The 27,211-nt window shown below is 47.0% G+C and overlaps 1 protein-coding gene across 15 annotated transcripts in view; it reads left to right on the forward strand.

Annotated features, from left to right (window-relative positions):
* Positions 1-27,211, forward strand: part of ZMYM4 (zinc finger MYM-type containing 4) — a 1,943,772-nt gene that overhangs the window by 1,823,168 nt on the left and 93,393 nt on the right. For 11 of the 15 annotated variants that reach the window (XM_069622579.1, XM_069622583.1, XM_069622584.1 and 8 more), the window contains one exon: positions 22,778-23,047. In XM_069622579.1, coding sequence (XP_069478680.1) covers positions 22,778-23,047 — 270 coding nt within the window. The remainder of the gene's footprint in view (positions 1-22,777; positions 23,048-27,211) is intronic. The other 4 variants (XM_069622582.1, XM_069622590.1, XM_069622593.1 and 1 more) reach the window with 1 other exon arrangement.

The raw sequence follows: 27,211 nt of genomic DNA on the forward strand, positions 1-27,211 counted from the left end.
TCCATGCCAGACCCATGCTGGAGAACAACAGTTACAGGTAAGTAACTTGTTCCTTATACCGCTGCCGTTGGAACAAATTTTGTAGCTGGTGTAGAGAAAAGAATATTGAACCCTTTTCATGTAATACACCGATGGTGTTATCTTTTTTGCTTTATTTAGCTAATTCAGGTGTTCAAGTTGGTACAATCAAGGGTTACCTTACAGCGCTGTCTATCTTTAAGCGCACTTCAGAGGAGCCTTCATACTTCAAATTGCCCTTAGTGATTCAATTTCTGAAAGGGATAACTGTGTTTCCTCCAACTCCTTTTCAAGTTCCATTGTGGGACCTAAACCTAGTCTTAAAATTTCTAATGGGTACTGTTAGGGAGAATTCTCTCTTTAGGCTGAATTTCCTAACCTAGTGAGTCCCCCAGCAGCTTTGCTGGATTTATGGAGTTTGTTTTTTCCTCCTGCAAAGAGTGAGACTCTCTTTCCCCCACTCTTGGACATGATTTATGGTGTTCCTTTGACTGCTCATGTGTTTTATGGGCTATGGGTTCCTTTACTCCATAGGGTCTCATGTGTTTTTACTATGTGTGTTACACAGCACCCTCCGTGCAGTAACACAGGGGTGTCATAGTGACACCCCACCATAGACTCCATACCCTGGGACTGACTACTGTCTCCCAGGGCATGTAAAGTCACCATTGGCTTTAATAGTCCCAAATTATTAACAGAAACCAGTACAAACAATCATATTGTGGACGTACTGGTCGGGGCAATTCGATTGCTCCGGGGTCTGTTAGTCGAGGGGGCACGTCTCCGTCCCCCCTGATCGAGTTTTGGCTGGTGGCAGTGGAAACTACTTTTTATATTCGACCACGAATATTTTCCTATGGGATTTTCCCATTGTTCGAGGCTACCAAATTTAATTATTTAATTCTCATAGCCTTGAACATACCGCCGGTTTATTTAATTAATATTAATTCTCCGGTTGGTATTTTTTGCCACGACTCGATTCTAAAATGGCGTTTGTGTTCTCTTCTGTGACTCCAACCCAAGTCGAGCCCTTTGTTCCACTTTTTGGCGGGCTTCTCCACAGAAGCCTCCAAAAGTGGTGCCACTCTACCTGGGTACCACAGGGGGGCTTGGAGGGGGTGTAGGCACCCTGGACCGAGTTACCTAGGTGACTCAGGTCGCACTCTTGTGTGATTGGCCCAAGTTTTGAGCCGGCCGGCTCACCACTTAGCATGTTTGATTGACAGCTAGACTGAGTGAATGGGGTTATGCTGCATAAAAGCAGGGCTTTGGGGACTGAAACTTCAGAAGTCGCCACAGGACCTGAGAATCCGACGAGGGAGAAGCTGAGCCGACCTACCACGACGACACCACCGGTGGATCCCTGCAGAACCGACTCACCAGTTCCCGACGACAGAGAAGATCTCCCGGCTGGAGAGGCTTCTTCCCCTGACTGGTGAGCACAACCAGTTTTCCATGGTGGATCTGGCTTCTTGAACTCTAACTTCACGGTTTTACTTTGCCCTTTCTCCCTTGTTGTGTTCTTGAAAAAGTGTTGGGATCTGTTTCAATTTGTTCTCTGCTTTTCTCTCCCTTTTTAAAACGAACTATTAGAGTGCCATCTACGTTAAGCGCTCACCGCTGTCTGAAAATAAGTGGGGCTTTACTTAAGACTTGTCTAATATTCTTTTAAGGGAGTGTATATCTTTTAGTGACCGTGTTTCTGAATTGCTTATTATTAATGCCTGTGTGTTTTTCTAGATGTGGTTTTAAATAAATAATTATCTCTTTTACAACAAGCCCTGGTCAGTGTTTACTTGTTCTATTGTGTGCTCTTGACCTATTGTGAATACTCTGTATACTGCCTAACTCTTCTTGAGGGAAGTCTGACTGCTCAGCCACAGCTACCAAGTGAATCTGTGTGGTACAGACTGCTACCAAGTGGGTTTACTGCCGAACACCTGTAGTCCTAAATCTTTTGCAGTGGTCCCAGAGGGAACTGCACAGGTTTCTGTCTAACAGGTACTCCATTCGAACCCCCTTTGTTCCTGTTCATTAAGATTTCTTACTCTTAAAACAATCTTTCTAGTAGCTTTAACCTCTGCCAGAAGAGTGAGCTAATTACAAGCCTTATCTTGCAAACCTCCACAAAGATAAGGTGGTTCTACAAGTGAAGCCGGATTTTCTCCCAATGGTGGTCTCAGAATTCCACATTACACAAAAGATAACTTTACTCTTGTTTTATCCTCCTCCCCATCCAGGGAAAGAGGAAGAGGGATAACACAGGCTGGATCCAAGGCGTGCCTTTAGCTTTTACATTAGCAGACTTGCAAGGATCAGGCAAGTAGACCAATTGTTTGTGGGGGTATGCAGGGCACAAATTAGGTTTTCCCATTACAAAACAAACCATTTGAAGATGGATTATTGAAACGAAATTTGGGAAAGCTGTGTTGCACTCTGTGCATCCTTAGAGGTAAACATTTAATTTGACTCCCGCCTCCTCTATATACTACTGCTGTGGGAGTCTATCAAAGATGAGGAATACGTCGGAGGACACAATCCCTTTGAAGAACAAGTTACTTACCAAAGTTGTAACGTTCTTTCGATGGGATGTTCCTCCGACGTATTACTTATCGCCCCCTCCCATCCTTCCCCGCAGTAAAACTTTCCTTGTAGTTGCAGCTTACGCTCCTTCAAGGTTATTAACCAATTCATCCAATGCAAAACAACACCTCAAAACGGAACTGAGCAACGGACGCAGCGCAAGACTATTTGTACTCATGGTAACGTCAGCGCCTATACGGGGGCCTTCGAGGGACACCGACTCGAGGGACGTCGACGCGCAGAGCCCTTTACTGTGAATTTTTTTCCCCCAAGGCCATCAAGCTGGAAGTGGATTTATCAAAGATAAGGAATACGTCGGAGGAACATCCCATCGAAAGAACGTTACCAGTTTGGCAAGTAACTTGGTCTGCTCTCCCATTTCACCAAATGAGATCTCTAGAGTTGTCCGCTCTATGAAGATCTCCTCTAAACAGGTGCTCGCTCCCCTGCTCTTCCAGAACCTTCAAGGACAACATCGCATCTCTCGCATCATCCTGGGCTGACCTCTGCAAACACTCATGTGCCACTGGCTCCTTCCCTCAACCCCTTAACCACTCTCTTGTGCACCCTCTCCTAAAAAAACATCTTCTGACATTTCTTGCTCGGCTAACGATCGCCTTATCTCCATCACCCCTTTTTGGGGGATACCCGTGGAGAAGCTGGTCATCCCTCAACTGACCTTCTGCACCGAAATGGCTGGCTGCCTCCATTACCACCAATCCGGTTTCAGCGGCAAGTAAACTGCCCTCCTGAGCACTCGTGAAGACATGCTCTCTAACCTGGACTCTTAACACTTCCTCTGTTGTGATCCTCCTCTATCTTTCTTCTGCTTTTAACACATTCAACCACTCCATCCTCATAAACCGTCTCCATGATACCCTAGGCATCACAGACAGGGCACTGGTGTGGCTGACCACTTTCCTTCCAAACAGACCGCCCCAAGTGCAAATGGGTCCTTTTCTCTTCTTCACCTCACGCTCTACCTGTGGCGTCCCTCAGGGCTGTATCCTATCGCCATGGCTCTTCAAAATCTTCCTGGCCCACCTGATCTCCACTCATTTCCAGTGTTACGCAGACGATACACAGCTCTCTTTGATGCGGCCTTCCCCGAACTCCTCCCCCATAACGGACTGCCTCACTGCTATTCAGCCTTGGTGCTTGTTAGGCAGAATCAAATGCAGTACCCTTTGGGAACGCTACATGCAATTAAGACTACAAGTGGCAGTACAAATTCACCTTTGGTGCAAGCTTGTACTACACAGTTATGTGGTAGCAGTGCCTGAGCAGCCAGACTTATCTCAAGAGTTGAGTGAGCAGTAGAACAAGTTACACATAGGATCAACAAATACAGTGATTCAAACAAATACTTACTCAAGGTTTCCTGGTAAAAGAATATACATTTATTTACAGTCAGTTTGAAAATATTACTCTAGCAAGATCATCTCAATATCGTATACTAATACACTACAAATATACAACCAATAGGTTACTGAACAAGTTCAGCTCCCCTTAAGTGGGAGGAAAATGGCACTTCGGATATTTTAAAAAGGGGTAAAAAGGCAAGGTTATAAGAATAGACAGCCCAAATACTTTCATAAGCAGGGCAAAGAGCTCTAGTAAACTACAACCAGCAGTTCAGTTCATAGGCCTGGGCCAAAGTCAATGGTTCAGTCTTTGTATAGGATAGCACAGTCCTGGTAGTAAATGGTTAAGTCTTTGCCACAGATTTTATAAGAATTTGGCTAGGCGAAACGTTTGACGAATGTTTAGGGAAGGACAAGCCTTCGAAGTTGGTAAAGTTTCACAAACATTCTCTGTGGCCGAAAAGATTTCCGGACTGCGTTTGCACAGTACCGTTAAAGTGAAGAAGAGCTGTAGCTGAGGCAGTCGTTCCTGGCAGTTCGAGCAGATCTCGCTGTTCCTGAGCTTTAGTCGTGGGGACAAGGACGACGTTGGGAGGTTCCTGCACTGCCCAGGGATGAGGCTACAAGCTTGGCAAAAAGTGCCTTTCAAGACCACAAACTGGTATCCTTCCCACTGCCTATCTGGTTTTCCACAGCACTCTGCAGAAAATCTGACCAGGAGGGGACGGTGTCGAGGCGGCTCACGAGTTGGTTGTTTACACCAAACTAATGGAAGAAGTTAATTTTGAAGGCTCCTCTGTCGATTGGAGTTTCAGGCAATTCGGACCTGCAGCAGGGCTTCACCGGTCGTCCAGGAGTTGCAGCAGTCCTCTTCCTTCAGCTCGTCTTTGGTTCTTTCGTTCCAGTGGTCGACTCTGCTTTCCAAGTCCCAGAGACCTGCTTTTAAACAGTTTTCCCCCATTCATTCCAGCCTGGCTGTCACACACACAGCAGGGTGGCTGTCCTTGCCGGACAGCCAGCCGGCCAATCAAGCCAGAGTGCATTCAGGTCTCCTAGGAGACTTGGCACAGGGAGTTTCAGGCACCTCCCTTACATCCTGTCCATCAGACACTCAGGTGCCAGAGGAGGGCTTCAGCACTGGAGCCCGCCAAAGGCCAACAAACAAAGGGACCAAACCTGGTTTGGCGTGCAGAGGCAAACGCAAGAAGGAACTTTTCTAAAAGAAATGGCGGAGTCTGTTTTTACAGATGGGTCTTGGGCACCATATTGGAAAACATGGCTGGCCCGATTTTTAGCTTACGTTATTAGCGGTCGAGAAAAATCATGGTAGTTTGATCTAAACCACTGCCACCAGCCGTTTAAAGTAGGAAAGGGTAACATTTAACTGTTACATGAGTGTTTTAACTCTGGGGAAGCTAGGCAACCCCTCTAGCACTCTATAGGAAGATAGTGTGTGCTGGGTCTGTAAATTTAAAGAGACTAGTAAAGTCAATTTAACTTTACATGCTCTGGGAGACGGTAGTCAGTCCCAGAGAAGGTATTTAAACCTCGGGGAGTCTGAAAGACACCCCTGTGCCACTCCACTGAGAGTGCTGTGTGACACATAGAAAAAGATGATGCCTATGGAGTTATTTTAAAACTCCATAACCAAAGAACACAAAAGTAAACACATTGAAAATGAAAAGTTCAGAGCTGGAGGGCTCTAAGGTAGAGGGAATTTAGCACTTGGGTGAGAATTCTCCCTAACAGTGCTCTGCTAATGATCACTGCCTTAATGCCAGTAAGACAGAGATCCTTCTCATTGGGATGCCTGCTCCTTGCTTCCTCCCCCGCACCCCCGCTCTCTGTCCGGACTCCCTGGGTCCTCTCCCCTCACCCACTTGTTAGGCAAAAAACCTTGGGATCATCTTTGACTCCCCTCTCTTTCTCTCCACGCATCATGGACCTTACCAAGAAGTCCAATTTTCAGTTGCATCTCCTCAGGGGCATTCTAGCTTTCCTCACCTTCCCCCCAAGAAACGCTACATCTCCAGAGCCCTAGTTCTCTCTAGGCTTGATTACTGCAATTAGCCTCTTTCTCATCCTGCCTCTTTGTTTTTTGCATTTATATAGCGCTACAAACCATCAGGCATCTGAGCGCTGCTTATTATTACCCAGGGCGTGTGGTGCTTGTTTATTGACCTCGGAAGGATGAAAGGCAGAGTTTGGCCCTGCCGGGAATCGAACCTGTGTCGGCAGGCTCTGTGCGGATGTCAAAGTGAGCGCTCTACTCACTGTGCTATCTTTCCTCCCTTCGCCCCCATCAACTAATCCAGAATAAGACTGCAAGACTTATCCTTGGCCTCGAGCCCGTGGACCGCTGCTCTCCAGCCCTACAATCTCTCCACTGGCTCCTGGCGACCGCAAGGATCAAGTTCAAGACCCTTTGCATCATTCACAAGGCCGTTTGGGGACGGGGACCTTTTTACAGCTCTTTTCCTCCCCATCTACCTCCTACCTATCTAAATCGGTCTTCTGGCTCCCACTCTCTGCAGGTCCAACAGAGTGTTTGAGGTACATCCCTTTCCTTGGCTGGCTTCTCCCTCTCGAACGGCCTCCCTACCCCTCCTCAGACTTGAGCTGGATCTTCTTGAGTTCCCGGAAACTTCTCAAGACTTTCCGTTTTGCCTCTTCCTCCCGTGCTAACTCTCCATCTGCATCTGCGACTGGGGCCTGGTCCCTTCAGAGTCTTACAGGGGCCAGACCACCCCCACCAGTCCCTACTGCATCCTTTCCAAGTACTTGCCCTCTGGCTCCCTTTCTCAGACTAGTCAAACTTGGTCCTCCCTGTCCACCACACTCATGCTCCCCCCCCCCCACCTCCCCTCCCTTCCCCTGGCACTTGCTGACTTGGCCTGCCCAGCACTTGCTTGCCCCCACCCTGGGGGTATCCCACTCCTGCACTTCGCCCTCTACCCCCTGCCCCTTGCACTTGCACAGTAGGATTGTCACAAGGCCAATATAACAGTTTGTGTTCTACGTTTTTGATTCTCATATCTATCCCACCTACCCCCATCTTGTCTTATGGTGCCTGGAAACAGTATAGGCGCCATACAAATGTCCATTAAAAAAGAAACCCTCACACACCCCCAGTCGCCTAAAGAAGAGACGGCATGTCTCCCATACCATATCCACCCAGCATACCTCACCCTAACTCGCACATAGGCCCAAGTCAACCTCACCCACAGTCACTGCCTCCCCTCACCACCAAACCCAGTAAAATCTCTCCTCAACCTGTCAAATAGCTTGCAGGTCACACACGCCAAGTCATACCCTCCAAGCACCCCCAGAAGACCATCATCAGGTTCCCCTAGGATCCCTAAAAGATGGCCTCCAAACCCCCCACACCGACTGTGAAGCCTATCCGGAGCCTCTCAAGCACTCACCACCCCCAATACAGAACAGAATCGACCTCCTCTTTCCCAGTGCACCCACACACGAGGGACTCCACTAGACACTGCCCACACAATTACTTACCCGTGAGAATTACTACACCTGCCTGTACAGAGGAGAGGTCTCTCCCCTCTCCACAGACACACCAACAACGCAGAAAGCCTCCTTCACCAACCCCTCCTCTGGAAACCCTCGACAACCCAGCGAAACACTGAACCGACACACATCTCAGACACAGCACCATATCCTGCCCTCAGATCCTACCACATCACAAACACAAGCCATCCACCTGACCACCTCTTGCAAACCCACCCCCTTACATTATTGACATCACTGCATCAACCTTCACCCTCCTTCACACCCATATCCTCCCTAGTCCCTCCTCCAGGAATCTCATCTCCCTGCTGCCCCTCAGAAGTTACACCTCTGTAACTCTAACGAACATTTATCTGGTGGCCTTAAGTGCTTATCAATGACCGATCTGTCGCTAAAAACATGCACAACATTTACAACCTTATTTCATCAGAAGGCTCTGATATCCTCTTCATCACGGAAACCTGGTTCTCCCAACACTTCTGGCCCATTGCACATGAAGCCTTCCCTCCAGGCGACCATCTTATTGTACTTAACAGAACCTCCATCCACCACAAACCTTTCCTATCCATCTTGCACTTGGAAGAACAAGCCTGCAGGTCAGACTGCAAATTGCTACTGTAAAATTTTCAGGTCGCCCACTCACAGCTGCCTGCTCATATAGTCTCCTGAGATACTATATATGTTTTGCAGAATCGCTTTGTGACTCCTTAGCGGCTATAATGATCCCCCACAACCCCACTCACAGTACTAGGGGATTTCAATGTCTGGTTCGATATCCCGAACAACCCAATGACATGATTATTACTGGACAACCTGGAAACCCTGGAGCTAGCACAAATCATTTCAAGCACTACACACTCTCCAGGTCACAATCTTGACACAATCTTCAGCTCACCAGATATCATCGCCACGCTGCCACCCCACCCACTCATCTGAAACAACCAGACTGACATCTTTTTCAATCTCTGACCCCCTCTGGCAACCCAGGGATGCGTACCCATGCTCGCCTGTGGAAGAAAGTCAAAGTAGCTCCTAATCTTGCTGATTCCTTACTAGATTCCCTGACCTCTACACCAGGCCCCATCTCCATTTCCCTCTCTTTGATCTCTGGCTCGCTGAAGCACTCAGTCACCTGACTATTTTACAGACCCATCTCAAACAACTGATTTATAGCCAAACTAACCGACCAAGCAGCATTCTCTCCACTATGGCAGTTCATAGAATCCAACCAGACCCTCAACCCCACCCAATGTGATTTCAGACCCCTGCAGGTAACTGAGTCGTGCCTAATGTCCCTCTTGGATAACCTTACAAGACACTCCGGCACGGATGGCTGCACCATCCTAATCCTACTCGACCTCTTGGCAGCCTTCAACTCCATTGACTACTCCTCCTTCGAGGACAGACTCCACTTTCTCGACATCGAAGACTAAGCCCTTAAGTGGCTATTCTCCTTCCTCTCCAACACATCCCAAATAGTACACTTCTCCAGCATGGGGACTGGCATAGATTCACATGCTCACAAATATTCCACGTCTTCAGGCTGGGAATCCTCAGTAAAAAAAAGCAGTTTTGCTTTAGCCTGAAAACTGCTCGTCTCCTGTATTAACCAATCGCTGTCCTTTGGGTCATACTGCCCCCATCCAGTGACAGTGGTCTCCCTAAGATCCACCCCTGGTGGCCATCTTCAGATTTTTACCGCACGTTTCAGTGTTGGAGTCCTCATCTTGCTCTTCGAATATTTTGCTATTTTTCACGGTTTTTTGGATACATTTGATATTTCTTCTCCGACTCTTTCCATCCTCAACCATTGAACTACCGTCAGCACTGACCCATTGTTGGCAAAGATCTATTTCATCAGATCTTCTCTTCAAGTTTTTCAGAAGACCCAGGCTTGGTCCTACTTTGCACCTTGACAATGTCTGAGGAGAAGTAAGTTAGTCTTGAAATGTCTATAGAGCGTACCAAAGCCCGAAGGCATCAGGGTGCTGGGGGAGAGAAACCAGGGGGATTGAAAAACAGAGTAAACAGGTTAGGTGTTGAACAATAAGGTCTTTTGTTTCCGAAAACTGAGATGCTCAGGTAGGGCACGGAGCTCCAGAGGGAGAGCATTGCAAAGCCGGTGACAGAAAAGGAGCTGCTTCCTGATCTCGACTTGTTGAATCGTGGCTCAACAAGGAGATTTTTGTCACTAGAACGTAGCCTGCGTGAAGGAGTATTTGCTTTAAGTTTGTTGCGCAGAAGGATAGGACCGTTCGAGAACAAGGCCCTGTGAACAATACACAGGATCTTGAACTCTGTCTCCTAACCGGAAGCCAGTGTAGTATAGTGTACCCAATAAAGTGTTGACATGCTCAGATCGGGGAGCCCGTAAGGCTAAACGGGCTGCAGCGTTCTGAAATATCTTAAGTCTTTGGATAAGGAAGTGGTTGACCTAGGTAGATCCCATTACAATAATCAAGAGAGCCTATTGTAGAAGAGGCAACCACCATTGCTCAGCAGGTATAAGAAAGAAAAGGCAGCACTTTACTAAGCAGTTTTAGCTTAAGAAAACCTTTGCTACAAACTGAGGAAAGAGCTTTTGGAGGAGCCAGAGGGGAGGACTATTACTCCTAGGCTTTTGACAATGGTGCAGGGTGCTGGCAGACAGCCCAAAGACTCAGGCCAGAAGGTGGAAGTTTTACTGCTGTTAAGTTTAAGACTATTGTTAGCTATCCAAATGGAAACTGCTGTCACACAGTTCTCCAGAGTAGAGGGGGGGTCAGAGACGAAAGAGTAATTGTGTGTCGTCCGCATATGTATAGAAACAAATGCCAAAAAAAAGGAAATAAGATCAGCAAGAGGGCGAAGATGGAGGCTTAACAGCAGAGGGGAAAGAGAGGAACCCTGGGAGACGCCACATGCCACTGTATACAGTGCAGCAGAAAAAGGGAACAGCGAGACTGTTTGTTGATGGTCAGCTAGAAACGAATTAAACCAGTGCAAGCAGGTGCCTCTGAAACATGCGTGGACCAGCCGTTGAGCCGTGATGCCATGATTGATTGCATCAAAGGCTGCAGAGAGGTCAAGAAGAATCAAAACACCAGCGGAGACACAACCGCATGTTTGAGAGAAGGGGGTAATTAGTTGATGAACAACTGCAGTAAGTAAAGAAATGCAATCGGAGGGTAAAGATTGCAGCAGGTGAAGCGGAAGTGGATCCGCAGGTGAGCTGGATTTGAGATGATGCAGTGCTTTGTGCAGAGTCTGGTCAGAGACTACATCAAAGTGAAAAAAGGATTTGGGGTTGCCTGAAAATTCATAAGCAGGAAGAAAATCAGCAGTAGAGCCGGACTCAGACTGCCACCATCCTAGACCACCGGCTAGAAGTCCTTCAAGACAAAGGTGCCGACCTAGTCCTACTGGGCTGGGCCGGCAGCCTAGCCCCTTAGGGCCTAAATGCCAGCTGACACCACCCCAGAGGCCTTTAACTCTGGTTGTGGAGGTACCACCGCACACCAGCACTGAAACAGACACGACAGCAACGCGTACGGTTGAGTATGAAGACTATGTACCAGCTGACAAAGAGCCGATGAGCCCGCCAGGGGGTCGGCATCGGACAAGGTTGGGTCTTTCCATGCCATGATTTCAAGGGACTCCACTCTTTTCAGTTTGGATCTGTAGGAGAATGAAGAGTTGTTTAACGCCGGGAGTCCTCACGGAAGGACCGTCATGCCGGTCCCTTTGCTGTGCAAAATCTGGGATGAAGGCTTGTCCCTGATGAAGACGCCAAGTACCACTCTCTTCAAGAGAGACCGGCATTAGAAGTAGTACAGGGCCCTTGACTCTGCCCCCCAGGTGCTTGAGATCGCAGCCTTCTCCAGACACTGGTGTCTGCCACTGCTAGGAAGCGCTTGTCGAATCCATCGTCCTCGTCCATGGTGCCCCCGGACCGGGAGGGGAAGAAGCTTGGTGCAGTGGGGAAGCGCACCATTTACACTGCGGCCTCCGCCACCAAGGCGCTGGCCATATTTTCCTAGTACGACGGGGAACTCTGGTATAAGATCGGGCCAATCTTGGATTTCTTGCAGGATGACAAGAAGGCTGATGCCCTGGCCCTGTTCCAGGAGGGCAAGGTGGCCTCGGACCACGCCATCACAGTGGCGTTGGATATTGTAGACTACGGGCATGGTCAATGTGGCGACACTCCGGAGCCAAGGTTGGTTGAAGGCCACACATTTCAGAGTGAATGTGCAGTCCACAGTGGTGGACATTCTCTTGGATGGGGACAGTTTATTTGACAAGGCAGTGGACGAGACACTCCAAGCCATTAAGACAGACACAGAGACGGCACTCTCGCTGTGGACACAGCAGCAAAGGAGATCGTCCTCCTTTCGATCCTCCAGAAAGAAGTCCAGCAGATTCTCCAAGGGATTTACCACCCCATACCATCAGACCTCCCGCTCCTCCACCCAGGAAGCCTACAGGGGCCACTAGCAAGCTTACGGCAGCGGAGGTCGGCGTCGTCGTTGCCCTCAGGCCAGGACGCAGACTCCTAAGCATGCCTGAACCGACTGTGTATCCAGACCCCCAATTTCACACCCCACTGGGAGGCTGGCTAGTGAACTTTGTTGACAAGTGGAAAGTCATAATGGACAATTGATTGCTGGAGGTTCTTCATCAAGGGCATGCATTGGAGTTCCAACAAAGGTGCCATTACATCATTCCTCCTGCAGAACATCAAGAACTACACATTGCCCCTGCTTCAGGAGGTTCAGGCAATGTTGTGAAAAGGGGGGGGGGGGGGGGCGATGAAACCAGTCCCTCAGCGCCTCCGGAGTGTACTCCAGATACTTTCTGGTTCGGAATAAGTCAGGAGGGTGGTGGCCGATTCTGGACATAAGACGTCTCAAGTACCTGAGGCCCCAGAAGTTAGGGATGGTCACGTTATAGCACGTGCTCAACCAGCTGGAGGAAGTGGACTTTCTGGCGACGTTGGACCTGTAGCATGCCTATTTCCATATCCCCATTCACCCAAAACATCGGAAGTGCCTATGGTTGTTGCTCCAGAGGCAGCACTATCAGTTCAAGGCTTTGTCCTTCGGCCTAAAATCGGCACCAGGGGTGCGCACAAGATGCTTGTCCCCGGTGCCAGTGCATCTACGCCTCAAGGACATCCACCTCTACCTGTAACTGGCCTACTGGCTCATCTGGTCTTACTCTCGCGAGCAGACGAACCAGCACACAGCAGAGACCATACGCCTGCCGACGAAACTCGGATTCTCCGTCAAATATCCGAAGTCCTGCGTGGAGCCATCGCAGAACACTGTTCCTAGGCGACCCCGGAGGAGAGGGTGGTGGCCATCCTGGGGAAAGTGCAGCACCTGTCGTCTGTGAGATCTGCTACAGTACGAGCCATCAATATGCTTTTGGGTATGATGTCCTCCTGTATCCATCTCTTCCCTTTCTGCAGGCTCCAGACACTGACACCTTGACGGACAATGGCGCCCTCATCCAATAGTTCTGGCTAGCTCTAGATAGTGGGGGTGCTGTTAGGGGAGTTTTGCTAAAGTCCACTTGAGGTAAGACTTCATAAAGCTATCCCTTATATATAAAGGTCCCCAGCTCTTAGTATAAGTATGTACTGCCCAATGGATCTTGATAGAATGGCAAAGCAGCTAGGCTTTTCATAGGAGGAAGATGTGAACTGTAGGTAAGTACACTGAACCCAGTAAATACAATAGACCAAAAACACTTACCCATAAAAATGTTATGTTAAAATATACATATATTATAATTACACAAGTAAGATGGATAAATACCTAATTCACTAACCAACCCACTTAGGGATTCTTAATACTTTTCAAAGGCCATTGCTTCAATTGCATTTGCGTGTGTTTACAATTGTTAGAGTTTGAGACTAATGACAGTTCTACCATATTATCGGTACTACTGCGCACTCGTGTTACCTCAGATATACAGTAATTGTATTTAGCTAGCAAAACCACATAACATAGTCTTTTAGGAAGGAAAAGGTTTGCTTAATCGCACTACAGCAGAGCTTAAAGGGATGGTCTAGTAACATTTTTTATTTAAAAAATAGATAGGCCACATAAAAAAAAATGCTAGCATTCTCCGTTTTAAAACTTCCTATGTAAAATTTTGAGCTATAGCAAAAGAAAGAAGATGAACGTCGAAAATCACGAGAAACATTAGATCAAAGTGGTTTAAGAAAGAAAAAGGATAAAGAAAGAGACAAGATCAAAGAAAATTCTTCCTCCCAAGACAACCGGATACAAAACGATAAGAAATCACAAAGATTATCCCCAAGATACCCGAAAGGGCCGTTTCTGACACAGTCCCGCAGAGAAAAAGATAAACGTATCACATGTAGAAACACACCAACACAGATCCAGACGCAAGAAATAGAAAAAAACACCAATAAATGGGCATGGATTTCTACAGCACTAACAAAATATGTGAGGAAATAGCAATCAAATCGTCAATCTGACAATTTCGTTGGAAAGACGTTAAAGGAGCTACACGTGGCCCAAGAACCGGATCAAAACATCATTCTTGGCTCCTGGAACACAAGAGGCCACATTCACCTGACTCATTCAGGAGATGTCAACCTTGGCCTTTTCGACCTTATAACTTTGCAGGAGACCTGGTTGTTATCTGAACCGAGCCTGGATGGTTTTGAAGTATCACTCTCGCCGGCACAAAAAGGAACACGAGGACGTCCTACCTCAGGCCTGTTGACAGCTGTAAAAACTGGCGGAGTTCTTAGAATAGTTCACAACCTGATATCATCTTTGACAATTCAGGCAACATTGCTGGAATGGAATAAAGAGGACCCCCGGCAAACAAAAAAAACCAAGGCGGGATCTTATCCTGGTACTAAACATCTACTGGAATCCATCGATAACAAAGACAAAAAACTTTCTAAATAAGGTGGAGAAAATCCTTACAGATACAACAGAGATGTATGACATGGATCACATCTTGATATGTGGCGATTTAAACGCCTCTTGCCCGGTATCGGAGAAGGAAAGGCCAACTCACAATACGAGCAACACTCAATCAACAACGAGAGGTGCAGCATGGGCCAAACTGATGGATTCCAGGGATTTGTACAATTTAAACTCCCTTGATTCAGCCAAATCCAGAATTCCAACATGGGAAAGCGCGGGTAAAAGAAGTAAAATTGATCACATCTTTGCCTCTAAAGAGTTATATCTCCTAACCACAAGCTTCAAGGTAGTGAAGACTACGGCCAGTGACCATAATTTACTAACCGTAACATGGCCAGCAAAAAAAAAGATGCCGGTGACAATGTCGAAAAATCTGGAATTAAACCAACAAGGAAACCGATTGAAAATTACAACAGAAGGCATAACTTCCATCACGGCAGCCTATAACGGACAAACGACCTTAAATACATTGAAAGCAAACTTGGATTACACGCCTCTCTTGATCCCTTATCTCCATCCACGACGTAAAAGAGTAGATGATAAAACTCATTTACATACTCACAATGAGGAATTGAGAGCAAAGAAATCAAATCTAAGAAAGGCTATTCGGCTTGCACGAACAAATCCAACACAAACAAATGTAGACCTGGCATCTAAAACTAAAAAATTGTATAAATCCTGGCTACAAGCGACACGATGGAAACTATACCAGATGGACGCAGAGAACATGTTGAGAGCAGTTTGTAAAAAGAACTCAAGAGATTTTTGGACAATCATAAAACACAAAATCTCGCCCACGGACACAAGAATTACAAACAGTGTCGCAGAAGAAAAATGGAGTGACCATTTCACTGATCTATACAATGACCCCACTCCAGGGGAAGTAACATCGATTATCCAAGAAGAGGTCAACTGGATAGTATGCTCAGAGAAGGACATTTTGTCTAAGATCAAGAAGCTGAACAACTCCCGGGCCCCCGGACCTGACGGCATCTCCAACGCATTCTGAAGCAGGATGCTGAAAATTGGGCTCCATTAATAGCAGAAATCTTTAGAAGATCTAGGATTTCGAGAACCATTCCGGAGACATGGAAGACTGCAAACATCGTCCCAATTTACAAAAAGGACCCAAGGGACGATCCGAGAAACTATAGGCCAATTGCACTACTAGATGTGCTCGGCAAACTTTACGAATCATTGTTGTTGGATGAACTTCAGATATGGCAAAAAGAGGCAAAAACAACTGACCCCTTTCAATCAGGATTCGAGAAGAACCTGGGAACGTCGGTAAATATTATGCTGATTAGCATACTAAAATCAAAGGTCTTCGAGGGGCAACCATCAATATTCATTGGTTCAATTGATCTGGTGCAAGCTTTTGATCGCGTGAACAGAAAAAAACTATGGAAAAAACTGGAGAAACAAAAATGTCCATCAGCCATTCTCGTTCAAGTGAAAGCGCTATATAGTGGAACATCGATTAAAATTCGACTCAATGAAGCAGGCTTATTGTCGGAAAATATAAAAACAGACAGAGGTGTGAAACAAGGCTGCCCACTAGCACCGGCGCTATATAAGGCCTACATGGCCGACATTGCAGATCCCGAAAATGACACCAGATCATTTCCTCCTCAAATAGGCGACTCAAAAGTGACAAGATTGCTGTATGCAGACGACATCTTATTGCTAGATCAAACAGCAATCGGTCTACAGAGACAAATAGACAGCCTCACAGCCTACCTGACGAAAAATAACTTGGAACTTAATACATCTAAAACAAAAATCCTGATCTTAGAAAAACCAGCGAGAACAAAAAAAAGAAAGAAATGGTTCGCAAACTCGGAGCCATTAGAAATAGTGAAAAGCTGTACCTACTTAGGGGTAAAACTATCGTCGAGCAAAATTGAAATAACGATGCAAGAGCATCTTATCTCCAAAACAAAAACGCTAGCAGCTCAGGCAATATCCTTGGACAGAAAATTTGGGAAATTTTCAATCCTCCCATTAATAAACTTCTATAGAGCAAAGGTCTGTCCAACTTTGACCTACGGAGCCGAGGCCATGCTATATCTGCCAAAGTCACTGTGGGCTAAATTAGAAGGTATATTTTGGCGGAGAGTACTACAACTTCCAAATTCCACTTCTGCGACAATCATTCGATGTGAACTGAGTCTCCAATCATTGGAATCTTTGGTAATAAGAAACAGTCTCCTATTCCTGGGTAAAATCATAAGGCAGCCGCGTCCTAAAATACTGGAGATAATATACCAAGAGATGAAGAGTGAAACAAACCCAATGCTATCAAGTTGGTACAGCAGACTATTGGAACAAGCGGGAAAAATTGGATGTTCTGAATGGGAAATAGAACGGATCCCGGGAAAAGTAAAGAAAAAACTGAAAATACAAGACTGGATTGAGACTTTAGATAAAACAGAAGAGCTCACAATCACCACACATTACACTATGAACACCCAAAAAGTAGACGAAGTCAGAAATTACCAAAAAAAAAAAAAAGTTTCCAGACAAACGACTGAGAACAACTTTCTTGAGAGCAAGGCTAAACTTATTGAAAACTAATGAGATTCTTTTTCGAAGAAAACAGTCGACAACCAAAAACTGTAGATATTGTGAGCAGAGGGAAACCGAAACACTACGCCATCTTCTGCTTCACTGCGCAGGAACGGCAACCATGCGAACTATCCATCTCAAACCACTCAAAGCTCGGCATCAAACGGCAAATGAAGAAACTTGGTGGAATATGCTAATGTGTGGCAATTCCACATCTTTGACGGTGGCTACAGCGACCTTCTTGGAAAAATTGAAGCTGGACGAAAAAGAAATAACAGAAAGCTTTCAAACATCCCATTGAACAGAAAATTGCAGGATAGTCCCAAAGGAAAACAGGAAACAAGGACATAAAAATTTGGACAGAATTTGTAAAAATTGTAATACAATTATATACAAAAAGAAAAAAAAAATCGAAAAAGCAAGCACAGGGGCGCAGCCATTTTGTGAAATGGAGGCCCTCCTGTGCTGGCTTTTGCGGCACTAATGAAGGAAAAGCCAGCCAGCTGTAGTAAACAAAGGCTACCGCTGGGTGGCTTTCCCTTCATTAGTGCTGTAGGCGGAGGACGGGGACATGAGACCAGAGCAGGAAAGCTGCAGGTGAATCTCGGTAAGTGCTATTTATTTTTTTGACAAAAAATAAGCACTAGCTGCGGTTTTTTTTCTAAGTTTTCCGGGCTGTAGGAGCCTGGAAAACTTAGAAATAAAACCGCAGCTTTAAAAACGTTGCATTTATGTTTGCGGTCGCTTTTTAAGCGACCGCTAACATAAATACAACGCGGTTGTGTTGGAAAACGCTGAGGTTTTTCTTTCCAAGTTTCTCAGGCTCCTCCGGCTCGGAGGAGCCTGAGAAACTTGGAAAGAAAAACCGCAGCGTTTTCCAACACAACCGTGTTTGTTTCTGCCTGCTGTGGCTATCACTTTGGGTCTCCGGTGCTCCCAGGGGAGCACCGGAGACCCAAAGTGAAAGCCACAGCAGGCAGAAACACACGCGGTTATGTTTACATGCCGCATAGTGTTTCTACCTGCAGCTGATTTCCCATTTGGGGCTCTCGTGCTCCCTGTGGGGAGCCCGAGAGCCCCAAATGGGAAAGCAGATTCAGGCAGAAACAACACGGTTGTTTTCCGCAATGCCGCGTTGTTTCTGCCTGAATCTGCTTTACCATTTGGGGCTCTCGGGCTACCCGTGGGGAGCCCGAGAGCCCCAAATGGTAAAGCAGATTCAGGCAGACACAACGCGGTTGTGTTGGAAAACGCTGCGGTTTTTCTTTCAAAGTTTCTCAGGCTCCTCCGAGCCGGAGGAGCCTGAGAAACTTGGAAAGAAAAACCTCAGCGTTTTCCAACACAATAACGTTGGATTTATGTTTGCGGTCGCTTCAAAAGTGACCGCAAACATAAATACAACGTTATTGTGTTGGAAAACGCCGCGGTTTTTCTTTCCAAGGTTCTCAGGCTCCTCTGGCTCGGAAAACTTAGGAAAAAAAACGCAGCTAGTGCTTATTTTTTGTAAAAAAAAATAAATAGCACTTACCGAGATTCAGCTGCAGCTTTCCTGCTCTGGTCTCCGGTCCCCGTCCTCCGCCTACAGCACTAATGAAGGGAAAGCCACCCAGCGGTAGCTTTTGTTTACTACAGCTGGCTGGCTTTTCCTTCATTAGTGCCGCAAAAGCCAGCACAGGAGGGCCTCCATTTCACAAAATAGCTGCGCCCCTGTGCTTGCTTTTTCGAATTTTGAGCTTGAATAGCTCAAAATTTTACATAGGAAGTTTTAAAACAGAGAATGCTAGTATTTTTTTTTTATGTTGCCTATCTATTTTTTAAATAAAAATGTTTACTAGACCATCCCTTTAATGTTTAAGAGATACTTTTCAGGCTAACGCTTTTAAAGTCCAATCCCTAACTTCGAAATAGTCTGTGTAGGAGTGGATCCAAAGTCTTAAGTAGCAGAACAGCAAAAGTTCCTCAGGATACTTTCAGTCTCTAGGATATGTTACTTAGCAATATAACCCAATGAGGGAGACTCTACAGAAAGGACTCCTTAAAGTGACACAAGCTGGGTCTGAGGTAGGGTGTACACCCTGGATATCTCTTCACGCACTCTGATCACTCTGGAGCGACTGCTCGGTTCAAGGTAAGTTATACCTTTAACTCCACAGTACCTTAGGTTACAAGAAATGCTTGTAGCTGGATTCTCCTCTGTGCAGCGTCAATGGACCCGATCTCCTGATTCCTCGGTCTGGTGACGAAAGGAAGGACTCTGAATGGGATGTTTCGGCAGCAGTCTAAATAGTCACAGGAGTAGAGAGAAGGGGGATACTAGGCATCACCTTAGCACTCAACATAAGGTGGTGTGTACTAATCTCGCGTAGTATAACGTTTTAGGAAGGATACAAAGTATCCCTCTATCCTTAAGAACTGTAGTTACTTGAGGATAGTAAAATAATCTCAAAGGAAAACCCAAAGCGTTCCCAGCAACACTGCACATAGGGTGCTGTGCGCTGCTAAAGTTACACAGATGCCTTTAAAGCGATACGGAGGAAAGCAGACTCCTTATAAGAAAGTTAAAACACAGAGAAAAGATTTGCAAAAGTCAGAGCTGATAAGAATGAATGTTGGGGAAAAAGACTCCTCATTCAGATAGAAAGAAAAAGGTCCAGAAGTCCAGCACAAAATTGCCAGGGGTCTCTCTGGGAGAGGGAATGAATCATAAAAATTAAAAATCTCTCTAACCGGTGCGCCCACAGCTCACGCAATGAGCACCTTTTTATAAATATACCGGACTAGGTCACAGTCACCACAGACACGGACTGTCGCACGCCAGAGGCCTTTGGATCCCGGAGGAGAGAAACATCCACATCAAAGTACTGCAACTCCGGGCAGTCTTCTGGGCCCTGGAATGCTTCCAACCTCAGCTGTGTTGCCAAGGTTTTGCGGATCTTCATGGACAACACCACCACCATGTTCTACATCCGGAAGCAAGGCAGGACGTGCTCACCATGGAAGCTCAGTCCCTGTGACACTGGCCCGTTCTTCAGGACATATTCCCCTCATCCCATTTCACCTGGCAGGCACCAAGAACACCATTGCAGACTCGCTCAGCAGGGAGCTGCGGTCCTGCCATGAGTGGGCACTTCATCAGGATGAAGTATCCCTTCTCTTCCGCAAGTGTGGTCTACCCTGGATTGATCTCTTCACGGCGACAGCCAACAAGTGCCAGAGGTTCACCAGCAGGTTTCCTCAGCTGATGAGCCTGGGGGATGCTTTCTCGTTCCTTTGGTACGGGCTCTCCCTGTATGCCTTCCATCCGATTCCGCTCCTGCTACGAGTGATCAACACACTCAGATGGTGTCATTGCAGGTTGATACTCATTGCTCCGGCATAGTCACAGCAGATATGGTACCCGGACATGCTCTGTCAGTCAGTGGCTCCGTCCATCCGGCTACCTCCACTTACCGATCTTCTCTCCAGAGAAAACGGAACAATACTGCACCACGACCCGACGTCCCTGAGCCTCAAGGCCTGCATCCCTAGAGTGTGGGCATTATTCCCTGTCGCTGGAATGCAAGAAGATTCTGGGCAAGGTCAGAGCTTCCTCTATGTTATGCTACGGCCACAGCTCTGCAACTCCTTCCGTTTCTTCTTTCCCTAGCCAAGGCTGGCCTGGCTCACGCCTCTATCAAGGTGCATCTGGCTGCCATATCCCGTTATACCCGGGCATCAGGGTTAAGCACTCCCTGTGGTCGTACAGGATAGTCAAGGAGTTCCTTAAAGGCTTCTTCATGAATTTTCCGCCAGTGAAGGCTATTGCTCCATCAAGCTCCTTTGAGGTTTGGCTCGTGGAAGACAGCTTTCCAAGTTGCACCTCCTCAGCCAGGCAGGTCGGGAAGATCCAGGCCCTCTACTGCAAGCAGCCATACGTGTCCTTACACGCTATGAGGATGGTGTTGCGACCTACCCCACAGGGAGGCCCTGTCTAATACTTCCATAGGCAGATGGCTCTCCGGGCTGCATCATGCACTGTCATCGTCTGGCCAACAAGCCTCTTCCAGGCCAGCCGAGAGTCCGCTCCACCAGAACCATCGCTGCAACGATGGCGTTTCTTTCTGGTGCACCCACACCTTCACGAGAGTCTACTGCGTTAATAGGGATTTGGGTCAGCCAAGCTGTGCTACGCACCCGTTTGCTTGAGTTGAGTCTGTCCCAGGGTTATGTGTATTGCTTCTGTTGAGCCTTGCCGCCTCCTGTGGTTGTATATATGTACTGCTGTGTAATCGTAGTCATGAGCATGTGAATCCATGCCAGACCCCATGCTGGAGAAGGAACAAGTTACTTACCTGTAACTCCTGTTCTCCAGCACAGGTCTGGCATGGATTCACATGTGAACCCTCCCATCTTCACCTCTGTGGCTCTTCTTGGTTCATACTGCCACTTTTCATGCTCTTCCAAATCTGAAGATGGCCACCAGGGGTGGAGCTTGGGGAGACGACTTTCATTGGATAGGGGCAGTATAAGCCAATGGAAAGTGATTGGTTATAGAGGGGACCAGCAGTTTTCAGGCTAATGCAAAACTGCTTTTCTTTTTTGCTGACAATTCCCAGCCTGATGACGGGGAATATTCATGAGCGTGTGAATCCATGCCGTGCTGTTGAACAGGAGTTACAGCTAAGTAAGGTTTCATTTCATGTGATGTAGACCTGCTGCAGTGGTGTCTGGTGAGATTGTCCTTTCTGTTTGTTGTTGCATTTTAATTGTTTGTAAATGTGGACCGTATAAGCAGCCCTACAGATAAGGGGTGTATCAGCCACTTTTACTCCGTAAAAATAGGCAGTAAAAATACTCCCAACAAAAAATGGGAAACGCAGCTTGTGCCCCTGTTATTACCACCACAGCTCCATGAACATGTTGGGACCAGTAATGCATGTAGTACCACACGAGAAACTAGTGTTATAACTGCATGACCAGAAGTAGTAAAGCTAGAGCTTTAAATGTGCATGAATAACTAGGTGCAAAAAAAGTAATAATCACTAAAAGAAATTCTATTTTCCAGTTAAAACATATTTTTCCCACTTATAAAATACTCTCATTGGGAATTCGAATTACATTTTTACTCCCTAAAAAGTCATTTTACTCACAACTTTAAACAATAGGGAGTAAAATACTCCCAACTTTAAACAATAGGCAGTAAAATACTCCCACTTCCCATTGTTATCTGAAGCACTGCGTATGAGTGCCCTTATACTGACTCAGGGTTGTAATGGGTGCTGTTTTCAAACTCTCTCCTCCAAGCCGTGAAGCTTTTTGCTAGTTGATTCACTTTGGTTAAGAATACAGGAAAGATCATGTTCTGTATAGGAAGAGGTTGCTTAACTAAAACACAAGTTCTCCATGATGGATGCCTTTAATATTGATAACCAACCTACCCGTCACCAATACCTTTTTTAGAGAGTGGAATGGTTTCATTACTGCTTCTAAAATAAACTTGTGGCTGCATTGGAGTGCTACATTGAGAAAAGGGTTCTTCCATGGATCTGGACAGTGTTTGAGTATTTTTCTGCTTTGTGAGGATCGTAATCTTCAAATGATAAGAAATGTTCCATGGTCTTCTCAACATCAGTGTTTTGTCGAGGTTATGATGATGGCACACAGAATCTTCCTGAAAAGTAGCATTGCAGCTAGTTTTTTCTACTCCATATTTGATTTACTTTGTTAGGCTGCATTAATGAGTTTCATTCAGTTACTCTTAACTTTCCTTTTCCGTATCCGTAGGTTTCATGTTCTCAAGGATTGAGGAAGAACACTTGTGGGAGTGTAAGCAGCTTGGTGCATATTCTCCTATTGTCCTCCTCAACACGCTTCTTTTCTTCACTACCAAGTATTTCCAGCTGAAGAGTGTGAGCGATCACCAGAAACTCTCCTTTGCATATGTCATGAGACGTACAAGAACACTAAAATATAACACCAAGACCACCTATCTGAGGTTTGCCTCCCCTTATCACAAGCCGGATGTGGAATCAGGTGCGTGCCATCCGTGTGGAGGTATGTATTCACAGCCTTATGCTGGTTTGGGATGGAATTCTATGTATAACATTGATACAATTAGTGGAATTTCTGATTTTCAGTCCAGCTGCAAACCTATACAAATGCTCAATGGCAAGTTCAGTTACTGGGTTATGCTGTAGTTTGCCTTTTGGCATTTGTACGTGATCTTGCCACTAGACACTCTAGGGCAGAGTAGGATTGAGACTCCATATCTTTGTCATACATGTCCAAAACACACTGTTAGAGACCAGTGATATGAACCTTTCATGTATATCAGGGACAAAGGTATGAACATTGTTGGAACGGTTGCTAGAATCATCCTCCCACAAAGATCACTTCATCCGGGTACATGCGTTGCTACTATATGTGTACATCTTTGATGATACTTGGGGAGAATTGTCATTTCAATGTTAAATTCCTCCCACTTTAGAGACCCCTAGCTCTTTTTTCTGGACTTTTTTAATGTTAATCCGGGAGTGAGACCATTTCGCGCACTCGCATTTGTTTTTTCCTGACTTGGATTTCATGTTTTCACTGTTTTTTGGAGTCTGACAAACACCATAGGCATCTGCTTTTTGTATAGTGACACACACCACCTTCAGTGCAGTCCCCGAGAAGTCCTTTGGATTTCTCCTAAGGTTTAAATACCTTTTCTTCGGTGAACGACCATTCCCAAGAATAGTAAAGTGAAATTGACTTTACTTACCTTTTCTCTTTGTAGGTCCAGCACACACCGGCTTATGTGGAGTGCTGAAGCCAGTGGGGGGGGGGGGGGAGAGATTGGCTTTACCTAGTAGCCCTTTATCCTACTTTTTCATGGAACATTCTTTCTTACCCTCACTACTTTAAATGGCTGGTGACAATGGTTTAATTTTTCCTACCATTGTGCTTTTCTGCCGCAGGCTGAACCCTCGGCTGCTGTACAGCACCCATGGGTGACCATTTTGTCAAAATTGCCCCTGTCGTCTTTTTTCTCCACTTTCTGTTTGAGGGGTGTTTCTTGGCTTTTGTGTTGAGACATATTTGAGCCCTTTGTTTGGCGGGCTTCAGCCCTGAAGCCCGCCCCTGGCTCCAGTGTATCTAGAAGGACAGGATGTGAGGTAGGGTCCTGAAACTCCCCTGTCTTTTGTCTCTAGGAGTGCCTGAACTAAACTAGTCCCGATTGGCAAGCTGGCTGTCCTGAAAGGACAGCCACCCTGCTGTGTGACTGACCGCCTAGGCTGTGCATGAATGGGAAAACTTGCTATAAAGGTGATTTTTCTTCCAGTGGTCGACTCTGCCTGTAGTCCCATTTAACTTGCTATAAATGGGACTACAGGCAGAGTCGACCACTGGAAGAAAAATCCGAAGAAGAAACCTATGAAGAGAAGCAGCTGCAACCTCCTGGACCTTCAATTGCACGATGAAGCCCTGCTGCTGTGCTGGCCACCTTTTTTCACCTCGACAGAGAAGCTGCGACGGAACAACTTCTCCCCTTGGGTTAGTGGGACCAACTAACCCGAGACAACTCCACTTTGGCGCAGTCCCCGACTTGCTGTGCCTCTCAGTTGCTGCAGAAGCCCAATGCCAGGGGTCGAGTGTCCATAGTCGAGTGCGATGTCTGCCGCGGAACGAATCCGGCCAAAAGCCCCAGGAGCCTCCTGAGGACACCCCAGAAGCAGGAAATTCTGATCCAGAGTCCACTTACCAGGGTGCAGCACTGAGGGAGCAAGGAAAGTCAACTTGTGTCCATCGTTCTGCATCAGTGCTGTTTGCGAAGCGCTGAAACCGCAAAGTGCCACTGAACCGAAGAAAACCCGTAGTGGCTGCTGTCCTTCCCGAGTGCTGCCACAGGAGCCCTCCAGGCGTCCTCCCTCTTATCCCCACGACTGAGGTTCAGGAACCAGGGTCTGCTTGGCTATAGCAAGATGGAATCCAGCTGGACCCCTTTCTTCTAACCAAAGGTACTTTTTCAGCTTGGGGATACTTACCTTCTTGCCTAAAGTCGTGCTGTCTCACTTGAGACTTGCACCTGCTTACTTTGAGTTTATTTCAACTCCCTTTGCACAGGCTTAACAGCATGTGTCCCTGCAAGTGGTTTTCCTGAACTCTCTAACTTTGTGCAATACTTTTATGCAAGAAGTGCATCAGAACTATAGACTGTGTCCAAAAGGCTTTGGCTGTCCTTGCTCCCTAAAGGCACTCTTCTAAATCCATTGCTGGTATTGTTTATCCCCACACCCCCCACCCCCGATAGGTTGTGGCTTATTAAACACTGCTACTGCTGGGGAAGGCTTATCTAGACTTCATTGGAGGATTCAGTTGTCCTCAAATATTCTGAGAAACTGTTGTAACCTTTTTACTTCCCTTAACCTTTTGTTTCTGCAACCCAGAATCTACAAGGTATATTGGTGTGATGTATAAATGCAAATACTATTTTTGTGATTGTGATCACCTTAGGGTGTAGGAGTAATGTATTAAGCATATCCAAAGAGTATTCACTGGCTTTATTGATTCTGAAAAGTAATTTCAAAGTGTATTCATATTCTTACAACTCTTTGCTTTTTTAAAGCATGCGTATTTAAAACTGATGTTAAATAAATAAAAACGATTTAATTCTGAAACCTTGTGTAAGTGTTACTTGGCTACTTGTATTTACGGATTTCACTTGTACAGCTCACATTTACCCCTGTTGAGATAGACCTGGCTGTTCTGTCACACTACCAACTTGTGTAGTACAGGCCTATACCAAAAGTTGGGTTACCTAATACCAAGCAGATAAATGTTGTGTAGTCTCACACAGTGTGACTGCACCAATTCTCCAGCATGGGGTCTGGCATGGATTCACATGCTCATGAATATTCCCCGTCGTCAGGCTGGGAATCCTCGGTAAAGAAAAAACCAGTATCAGTTTCGTTTCTGATCTGTCTTTCGTAGCAATACCAATCACTGGTCTCTGCGTCATACTGACCACAGCCAATGACTGCCCTCTACCTAAGCCCCGCCTCTGGCAGCCATCTTCAGATTTTTACCGCACGTTCATGTGTTGGGATCCTCGTGCTATTGCTCTCGAGCGTTAGTGCTATTTTTTCACGTTTTTTCACAAAAAAACCTCGATTTTTTTCGGTCAAAAGAGCCTCAAGCTCCACCGATCCTACATCCGATTAACGGGGACCCGTGTTGGATTCGTCTGCGCCCCTCAAGGGTGAAGATTTCGTCGAGCTACGCTTCGGAGGACTCCAGAAGCTTCTCAGGCCCGGTCTCGGAGATGGCCCAGGAGAAGGGAAGCTCGACGCCCGGAAAGCTGTTCAGGGTCTGCCCTGGATGCCAGCTGCAGAACGTCTTTAAGGAGGACGAACACTCTTTCTGCCTTTACTGCCTTCATGAGGACAAGACGCACGTGGAGAAGGACTGTGCGTTTTGCGGCAACATGTCGGAACGGACCATGAAGGACCGCCATCAACGTCTCGCCAACTGGCTGGAGGGTAAGAGCCCTTCCGGCGAGAAGAAGAAGAAATCCGAGCGGTCTTCTAAGACCTTTGAGGGCGCCCCGGCGACGGGGGCCCAACATAAGGCCAAGCACCGCGAGTCCGCTGGCACCGGGAGCGCCGAACGGTCGGGCTCTACGGGCGTCAGGCAGGGCGCACCCTCCCCGGCGCCATCAACCACGAGCCAACGCTCTGGGTCGGGTAAGAGGAAGGCCGAGCACCCGGCGAAGCTCCTGGAGAGGCCCCGGGCGAGCTCTAAGGCAGAGGAGGAGCGTGGCAGTGCCCCCTCCCTCAAGGATAAGGCGGTGAGTGCACCTAAGGTGGTGAAGGCCTTGATCCATCCGGCCAAGCCCTCTATCGAAACGGTCGCGGCGGCCCTGGTTCAGCCTGTGGAGGCTACACCAGTGGTGGCGACCTCGGGGCTCAGGATCTCCCTGCCTCCTCGGAGGGAGTCTTCTTTTGTGCCCATCGATAAGACCCCCGTGAAACCCCCCGTGGGGAAGAAGGGGGGGCAGGGCGTCGTCGTAGATTCGGCCTCTACCTCAGAAGAAGAGCTGATCGAGGTCTTAAGCCACGGCCTAGGCGTGGATGAAGGCCAGCCCGTCGGAATGGACCCCGACGCAGGTGACGACGACATCGTCGAGGATACCGACGGGGCCCCTGCTCGCCCGTCGGATTCCCCTCTGCCAGCGCC

This window comes from Ambystoma mexicanum, chromosome 11, assembly GCF_040938575.1.
Source record: "Ambystoma mexicanum isolate Mex_15411 chromosome 11, UKY_AmexF1_1, whole genome shotgun sequence".
Taxonomy (NCBI): Eukaryota; Metazoa; Chordata; class Amphibia; order Caudata; family Ambystomatidae; genus Ambystoma; species Ambystoma mexicanum.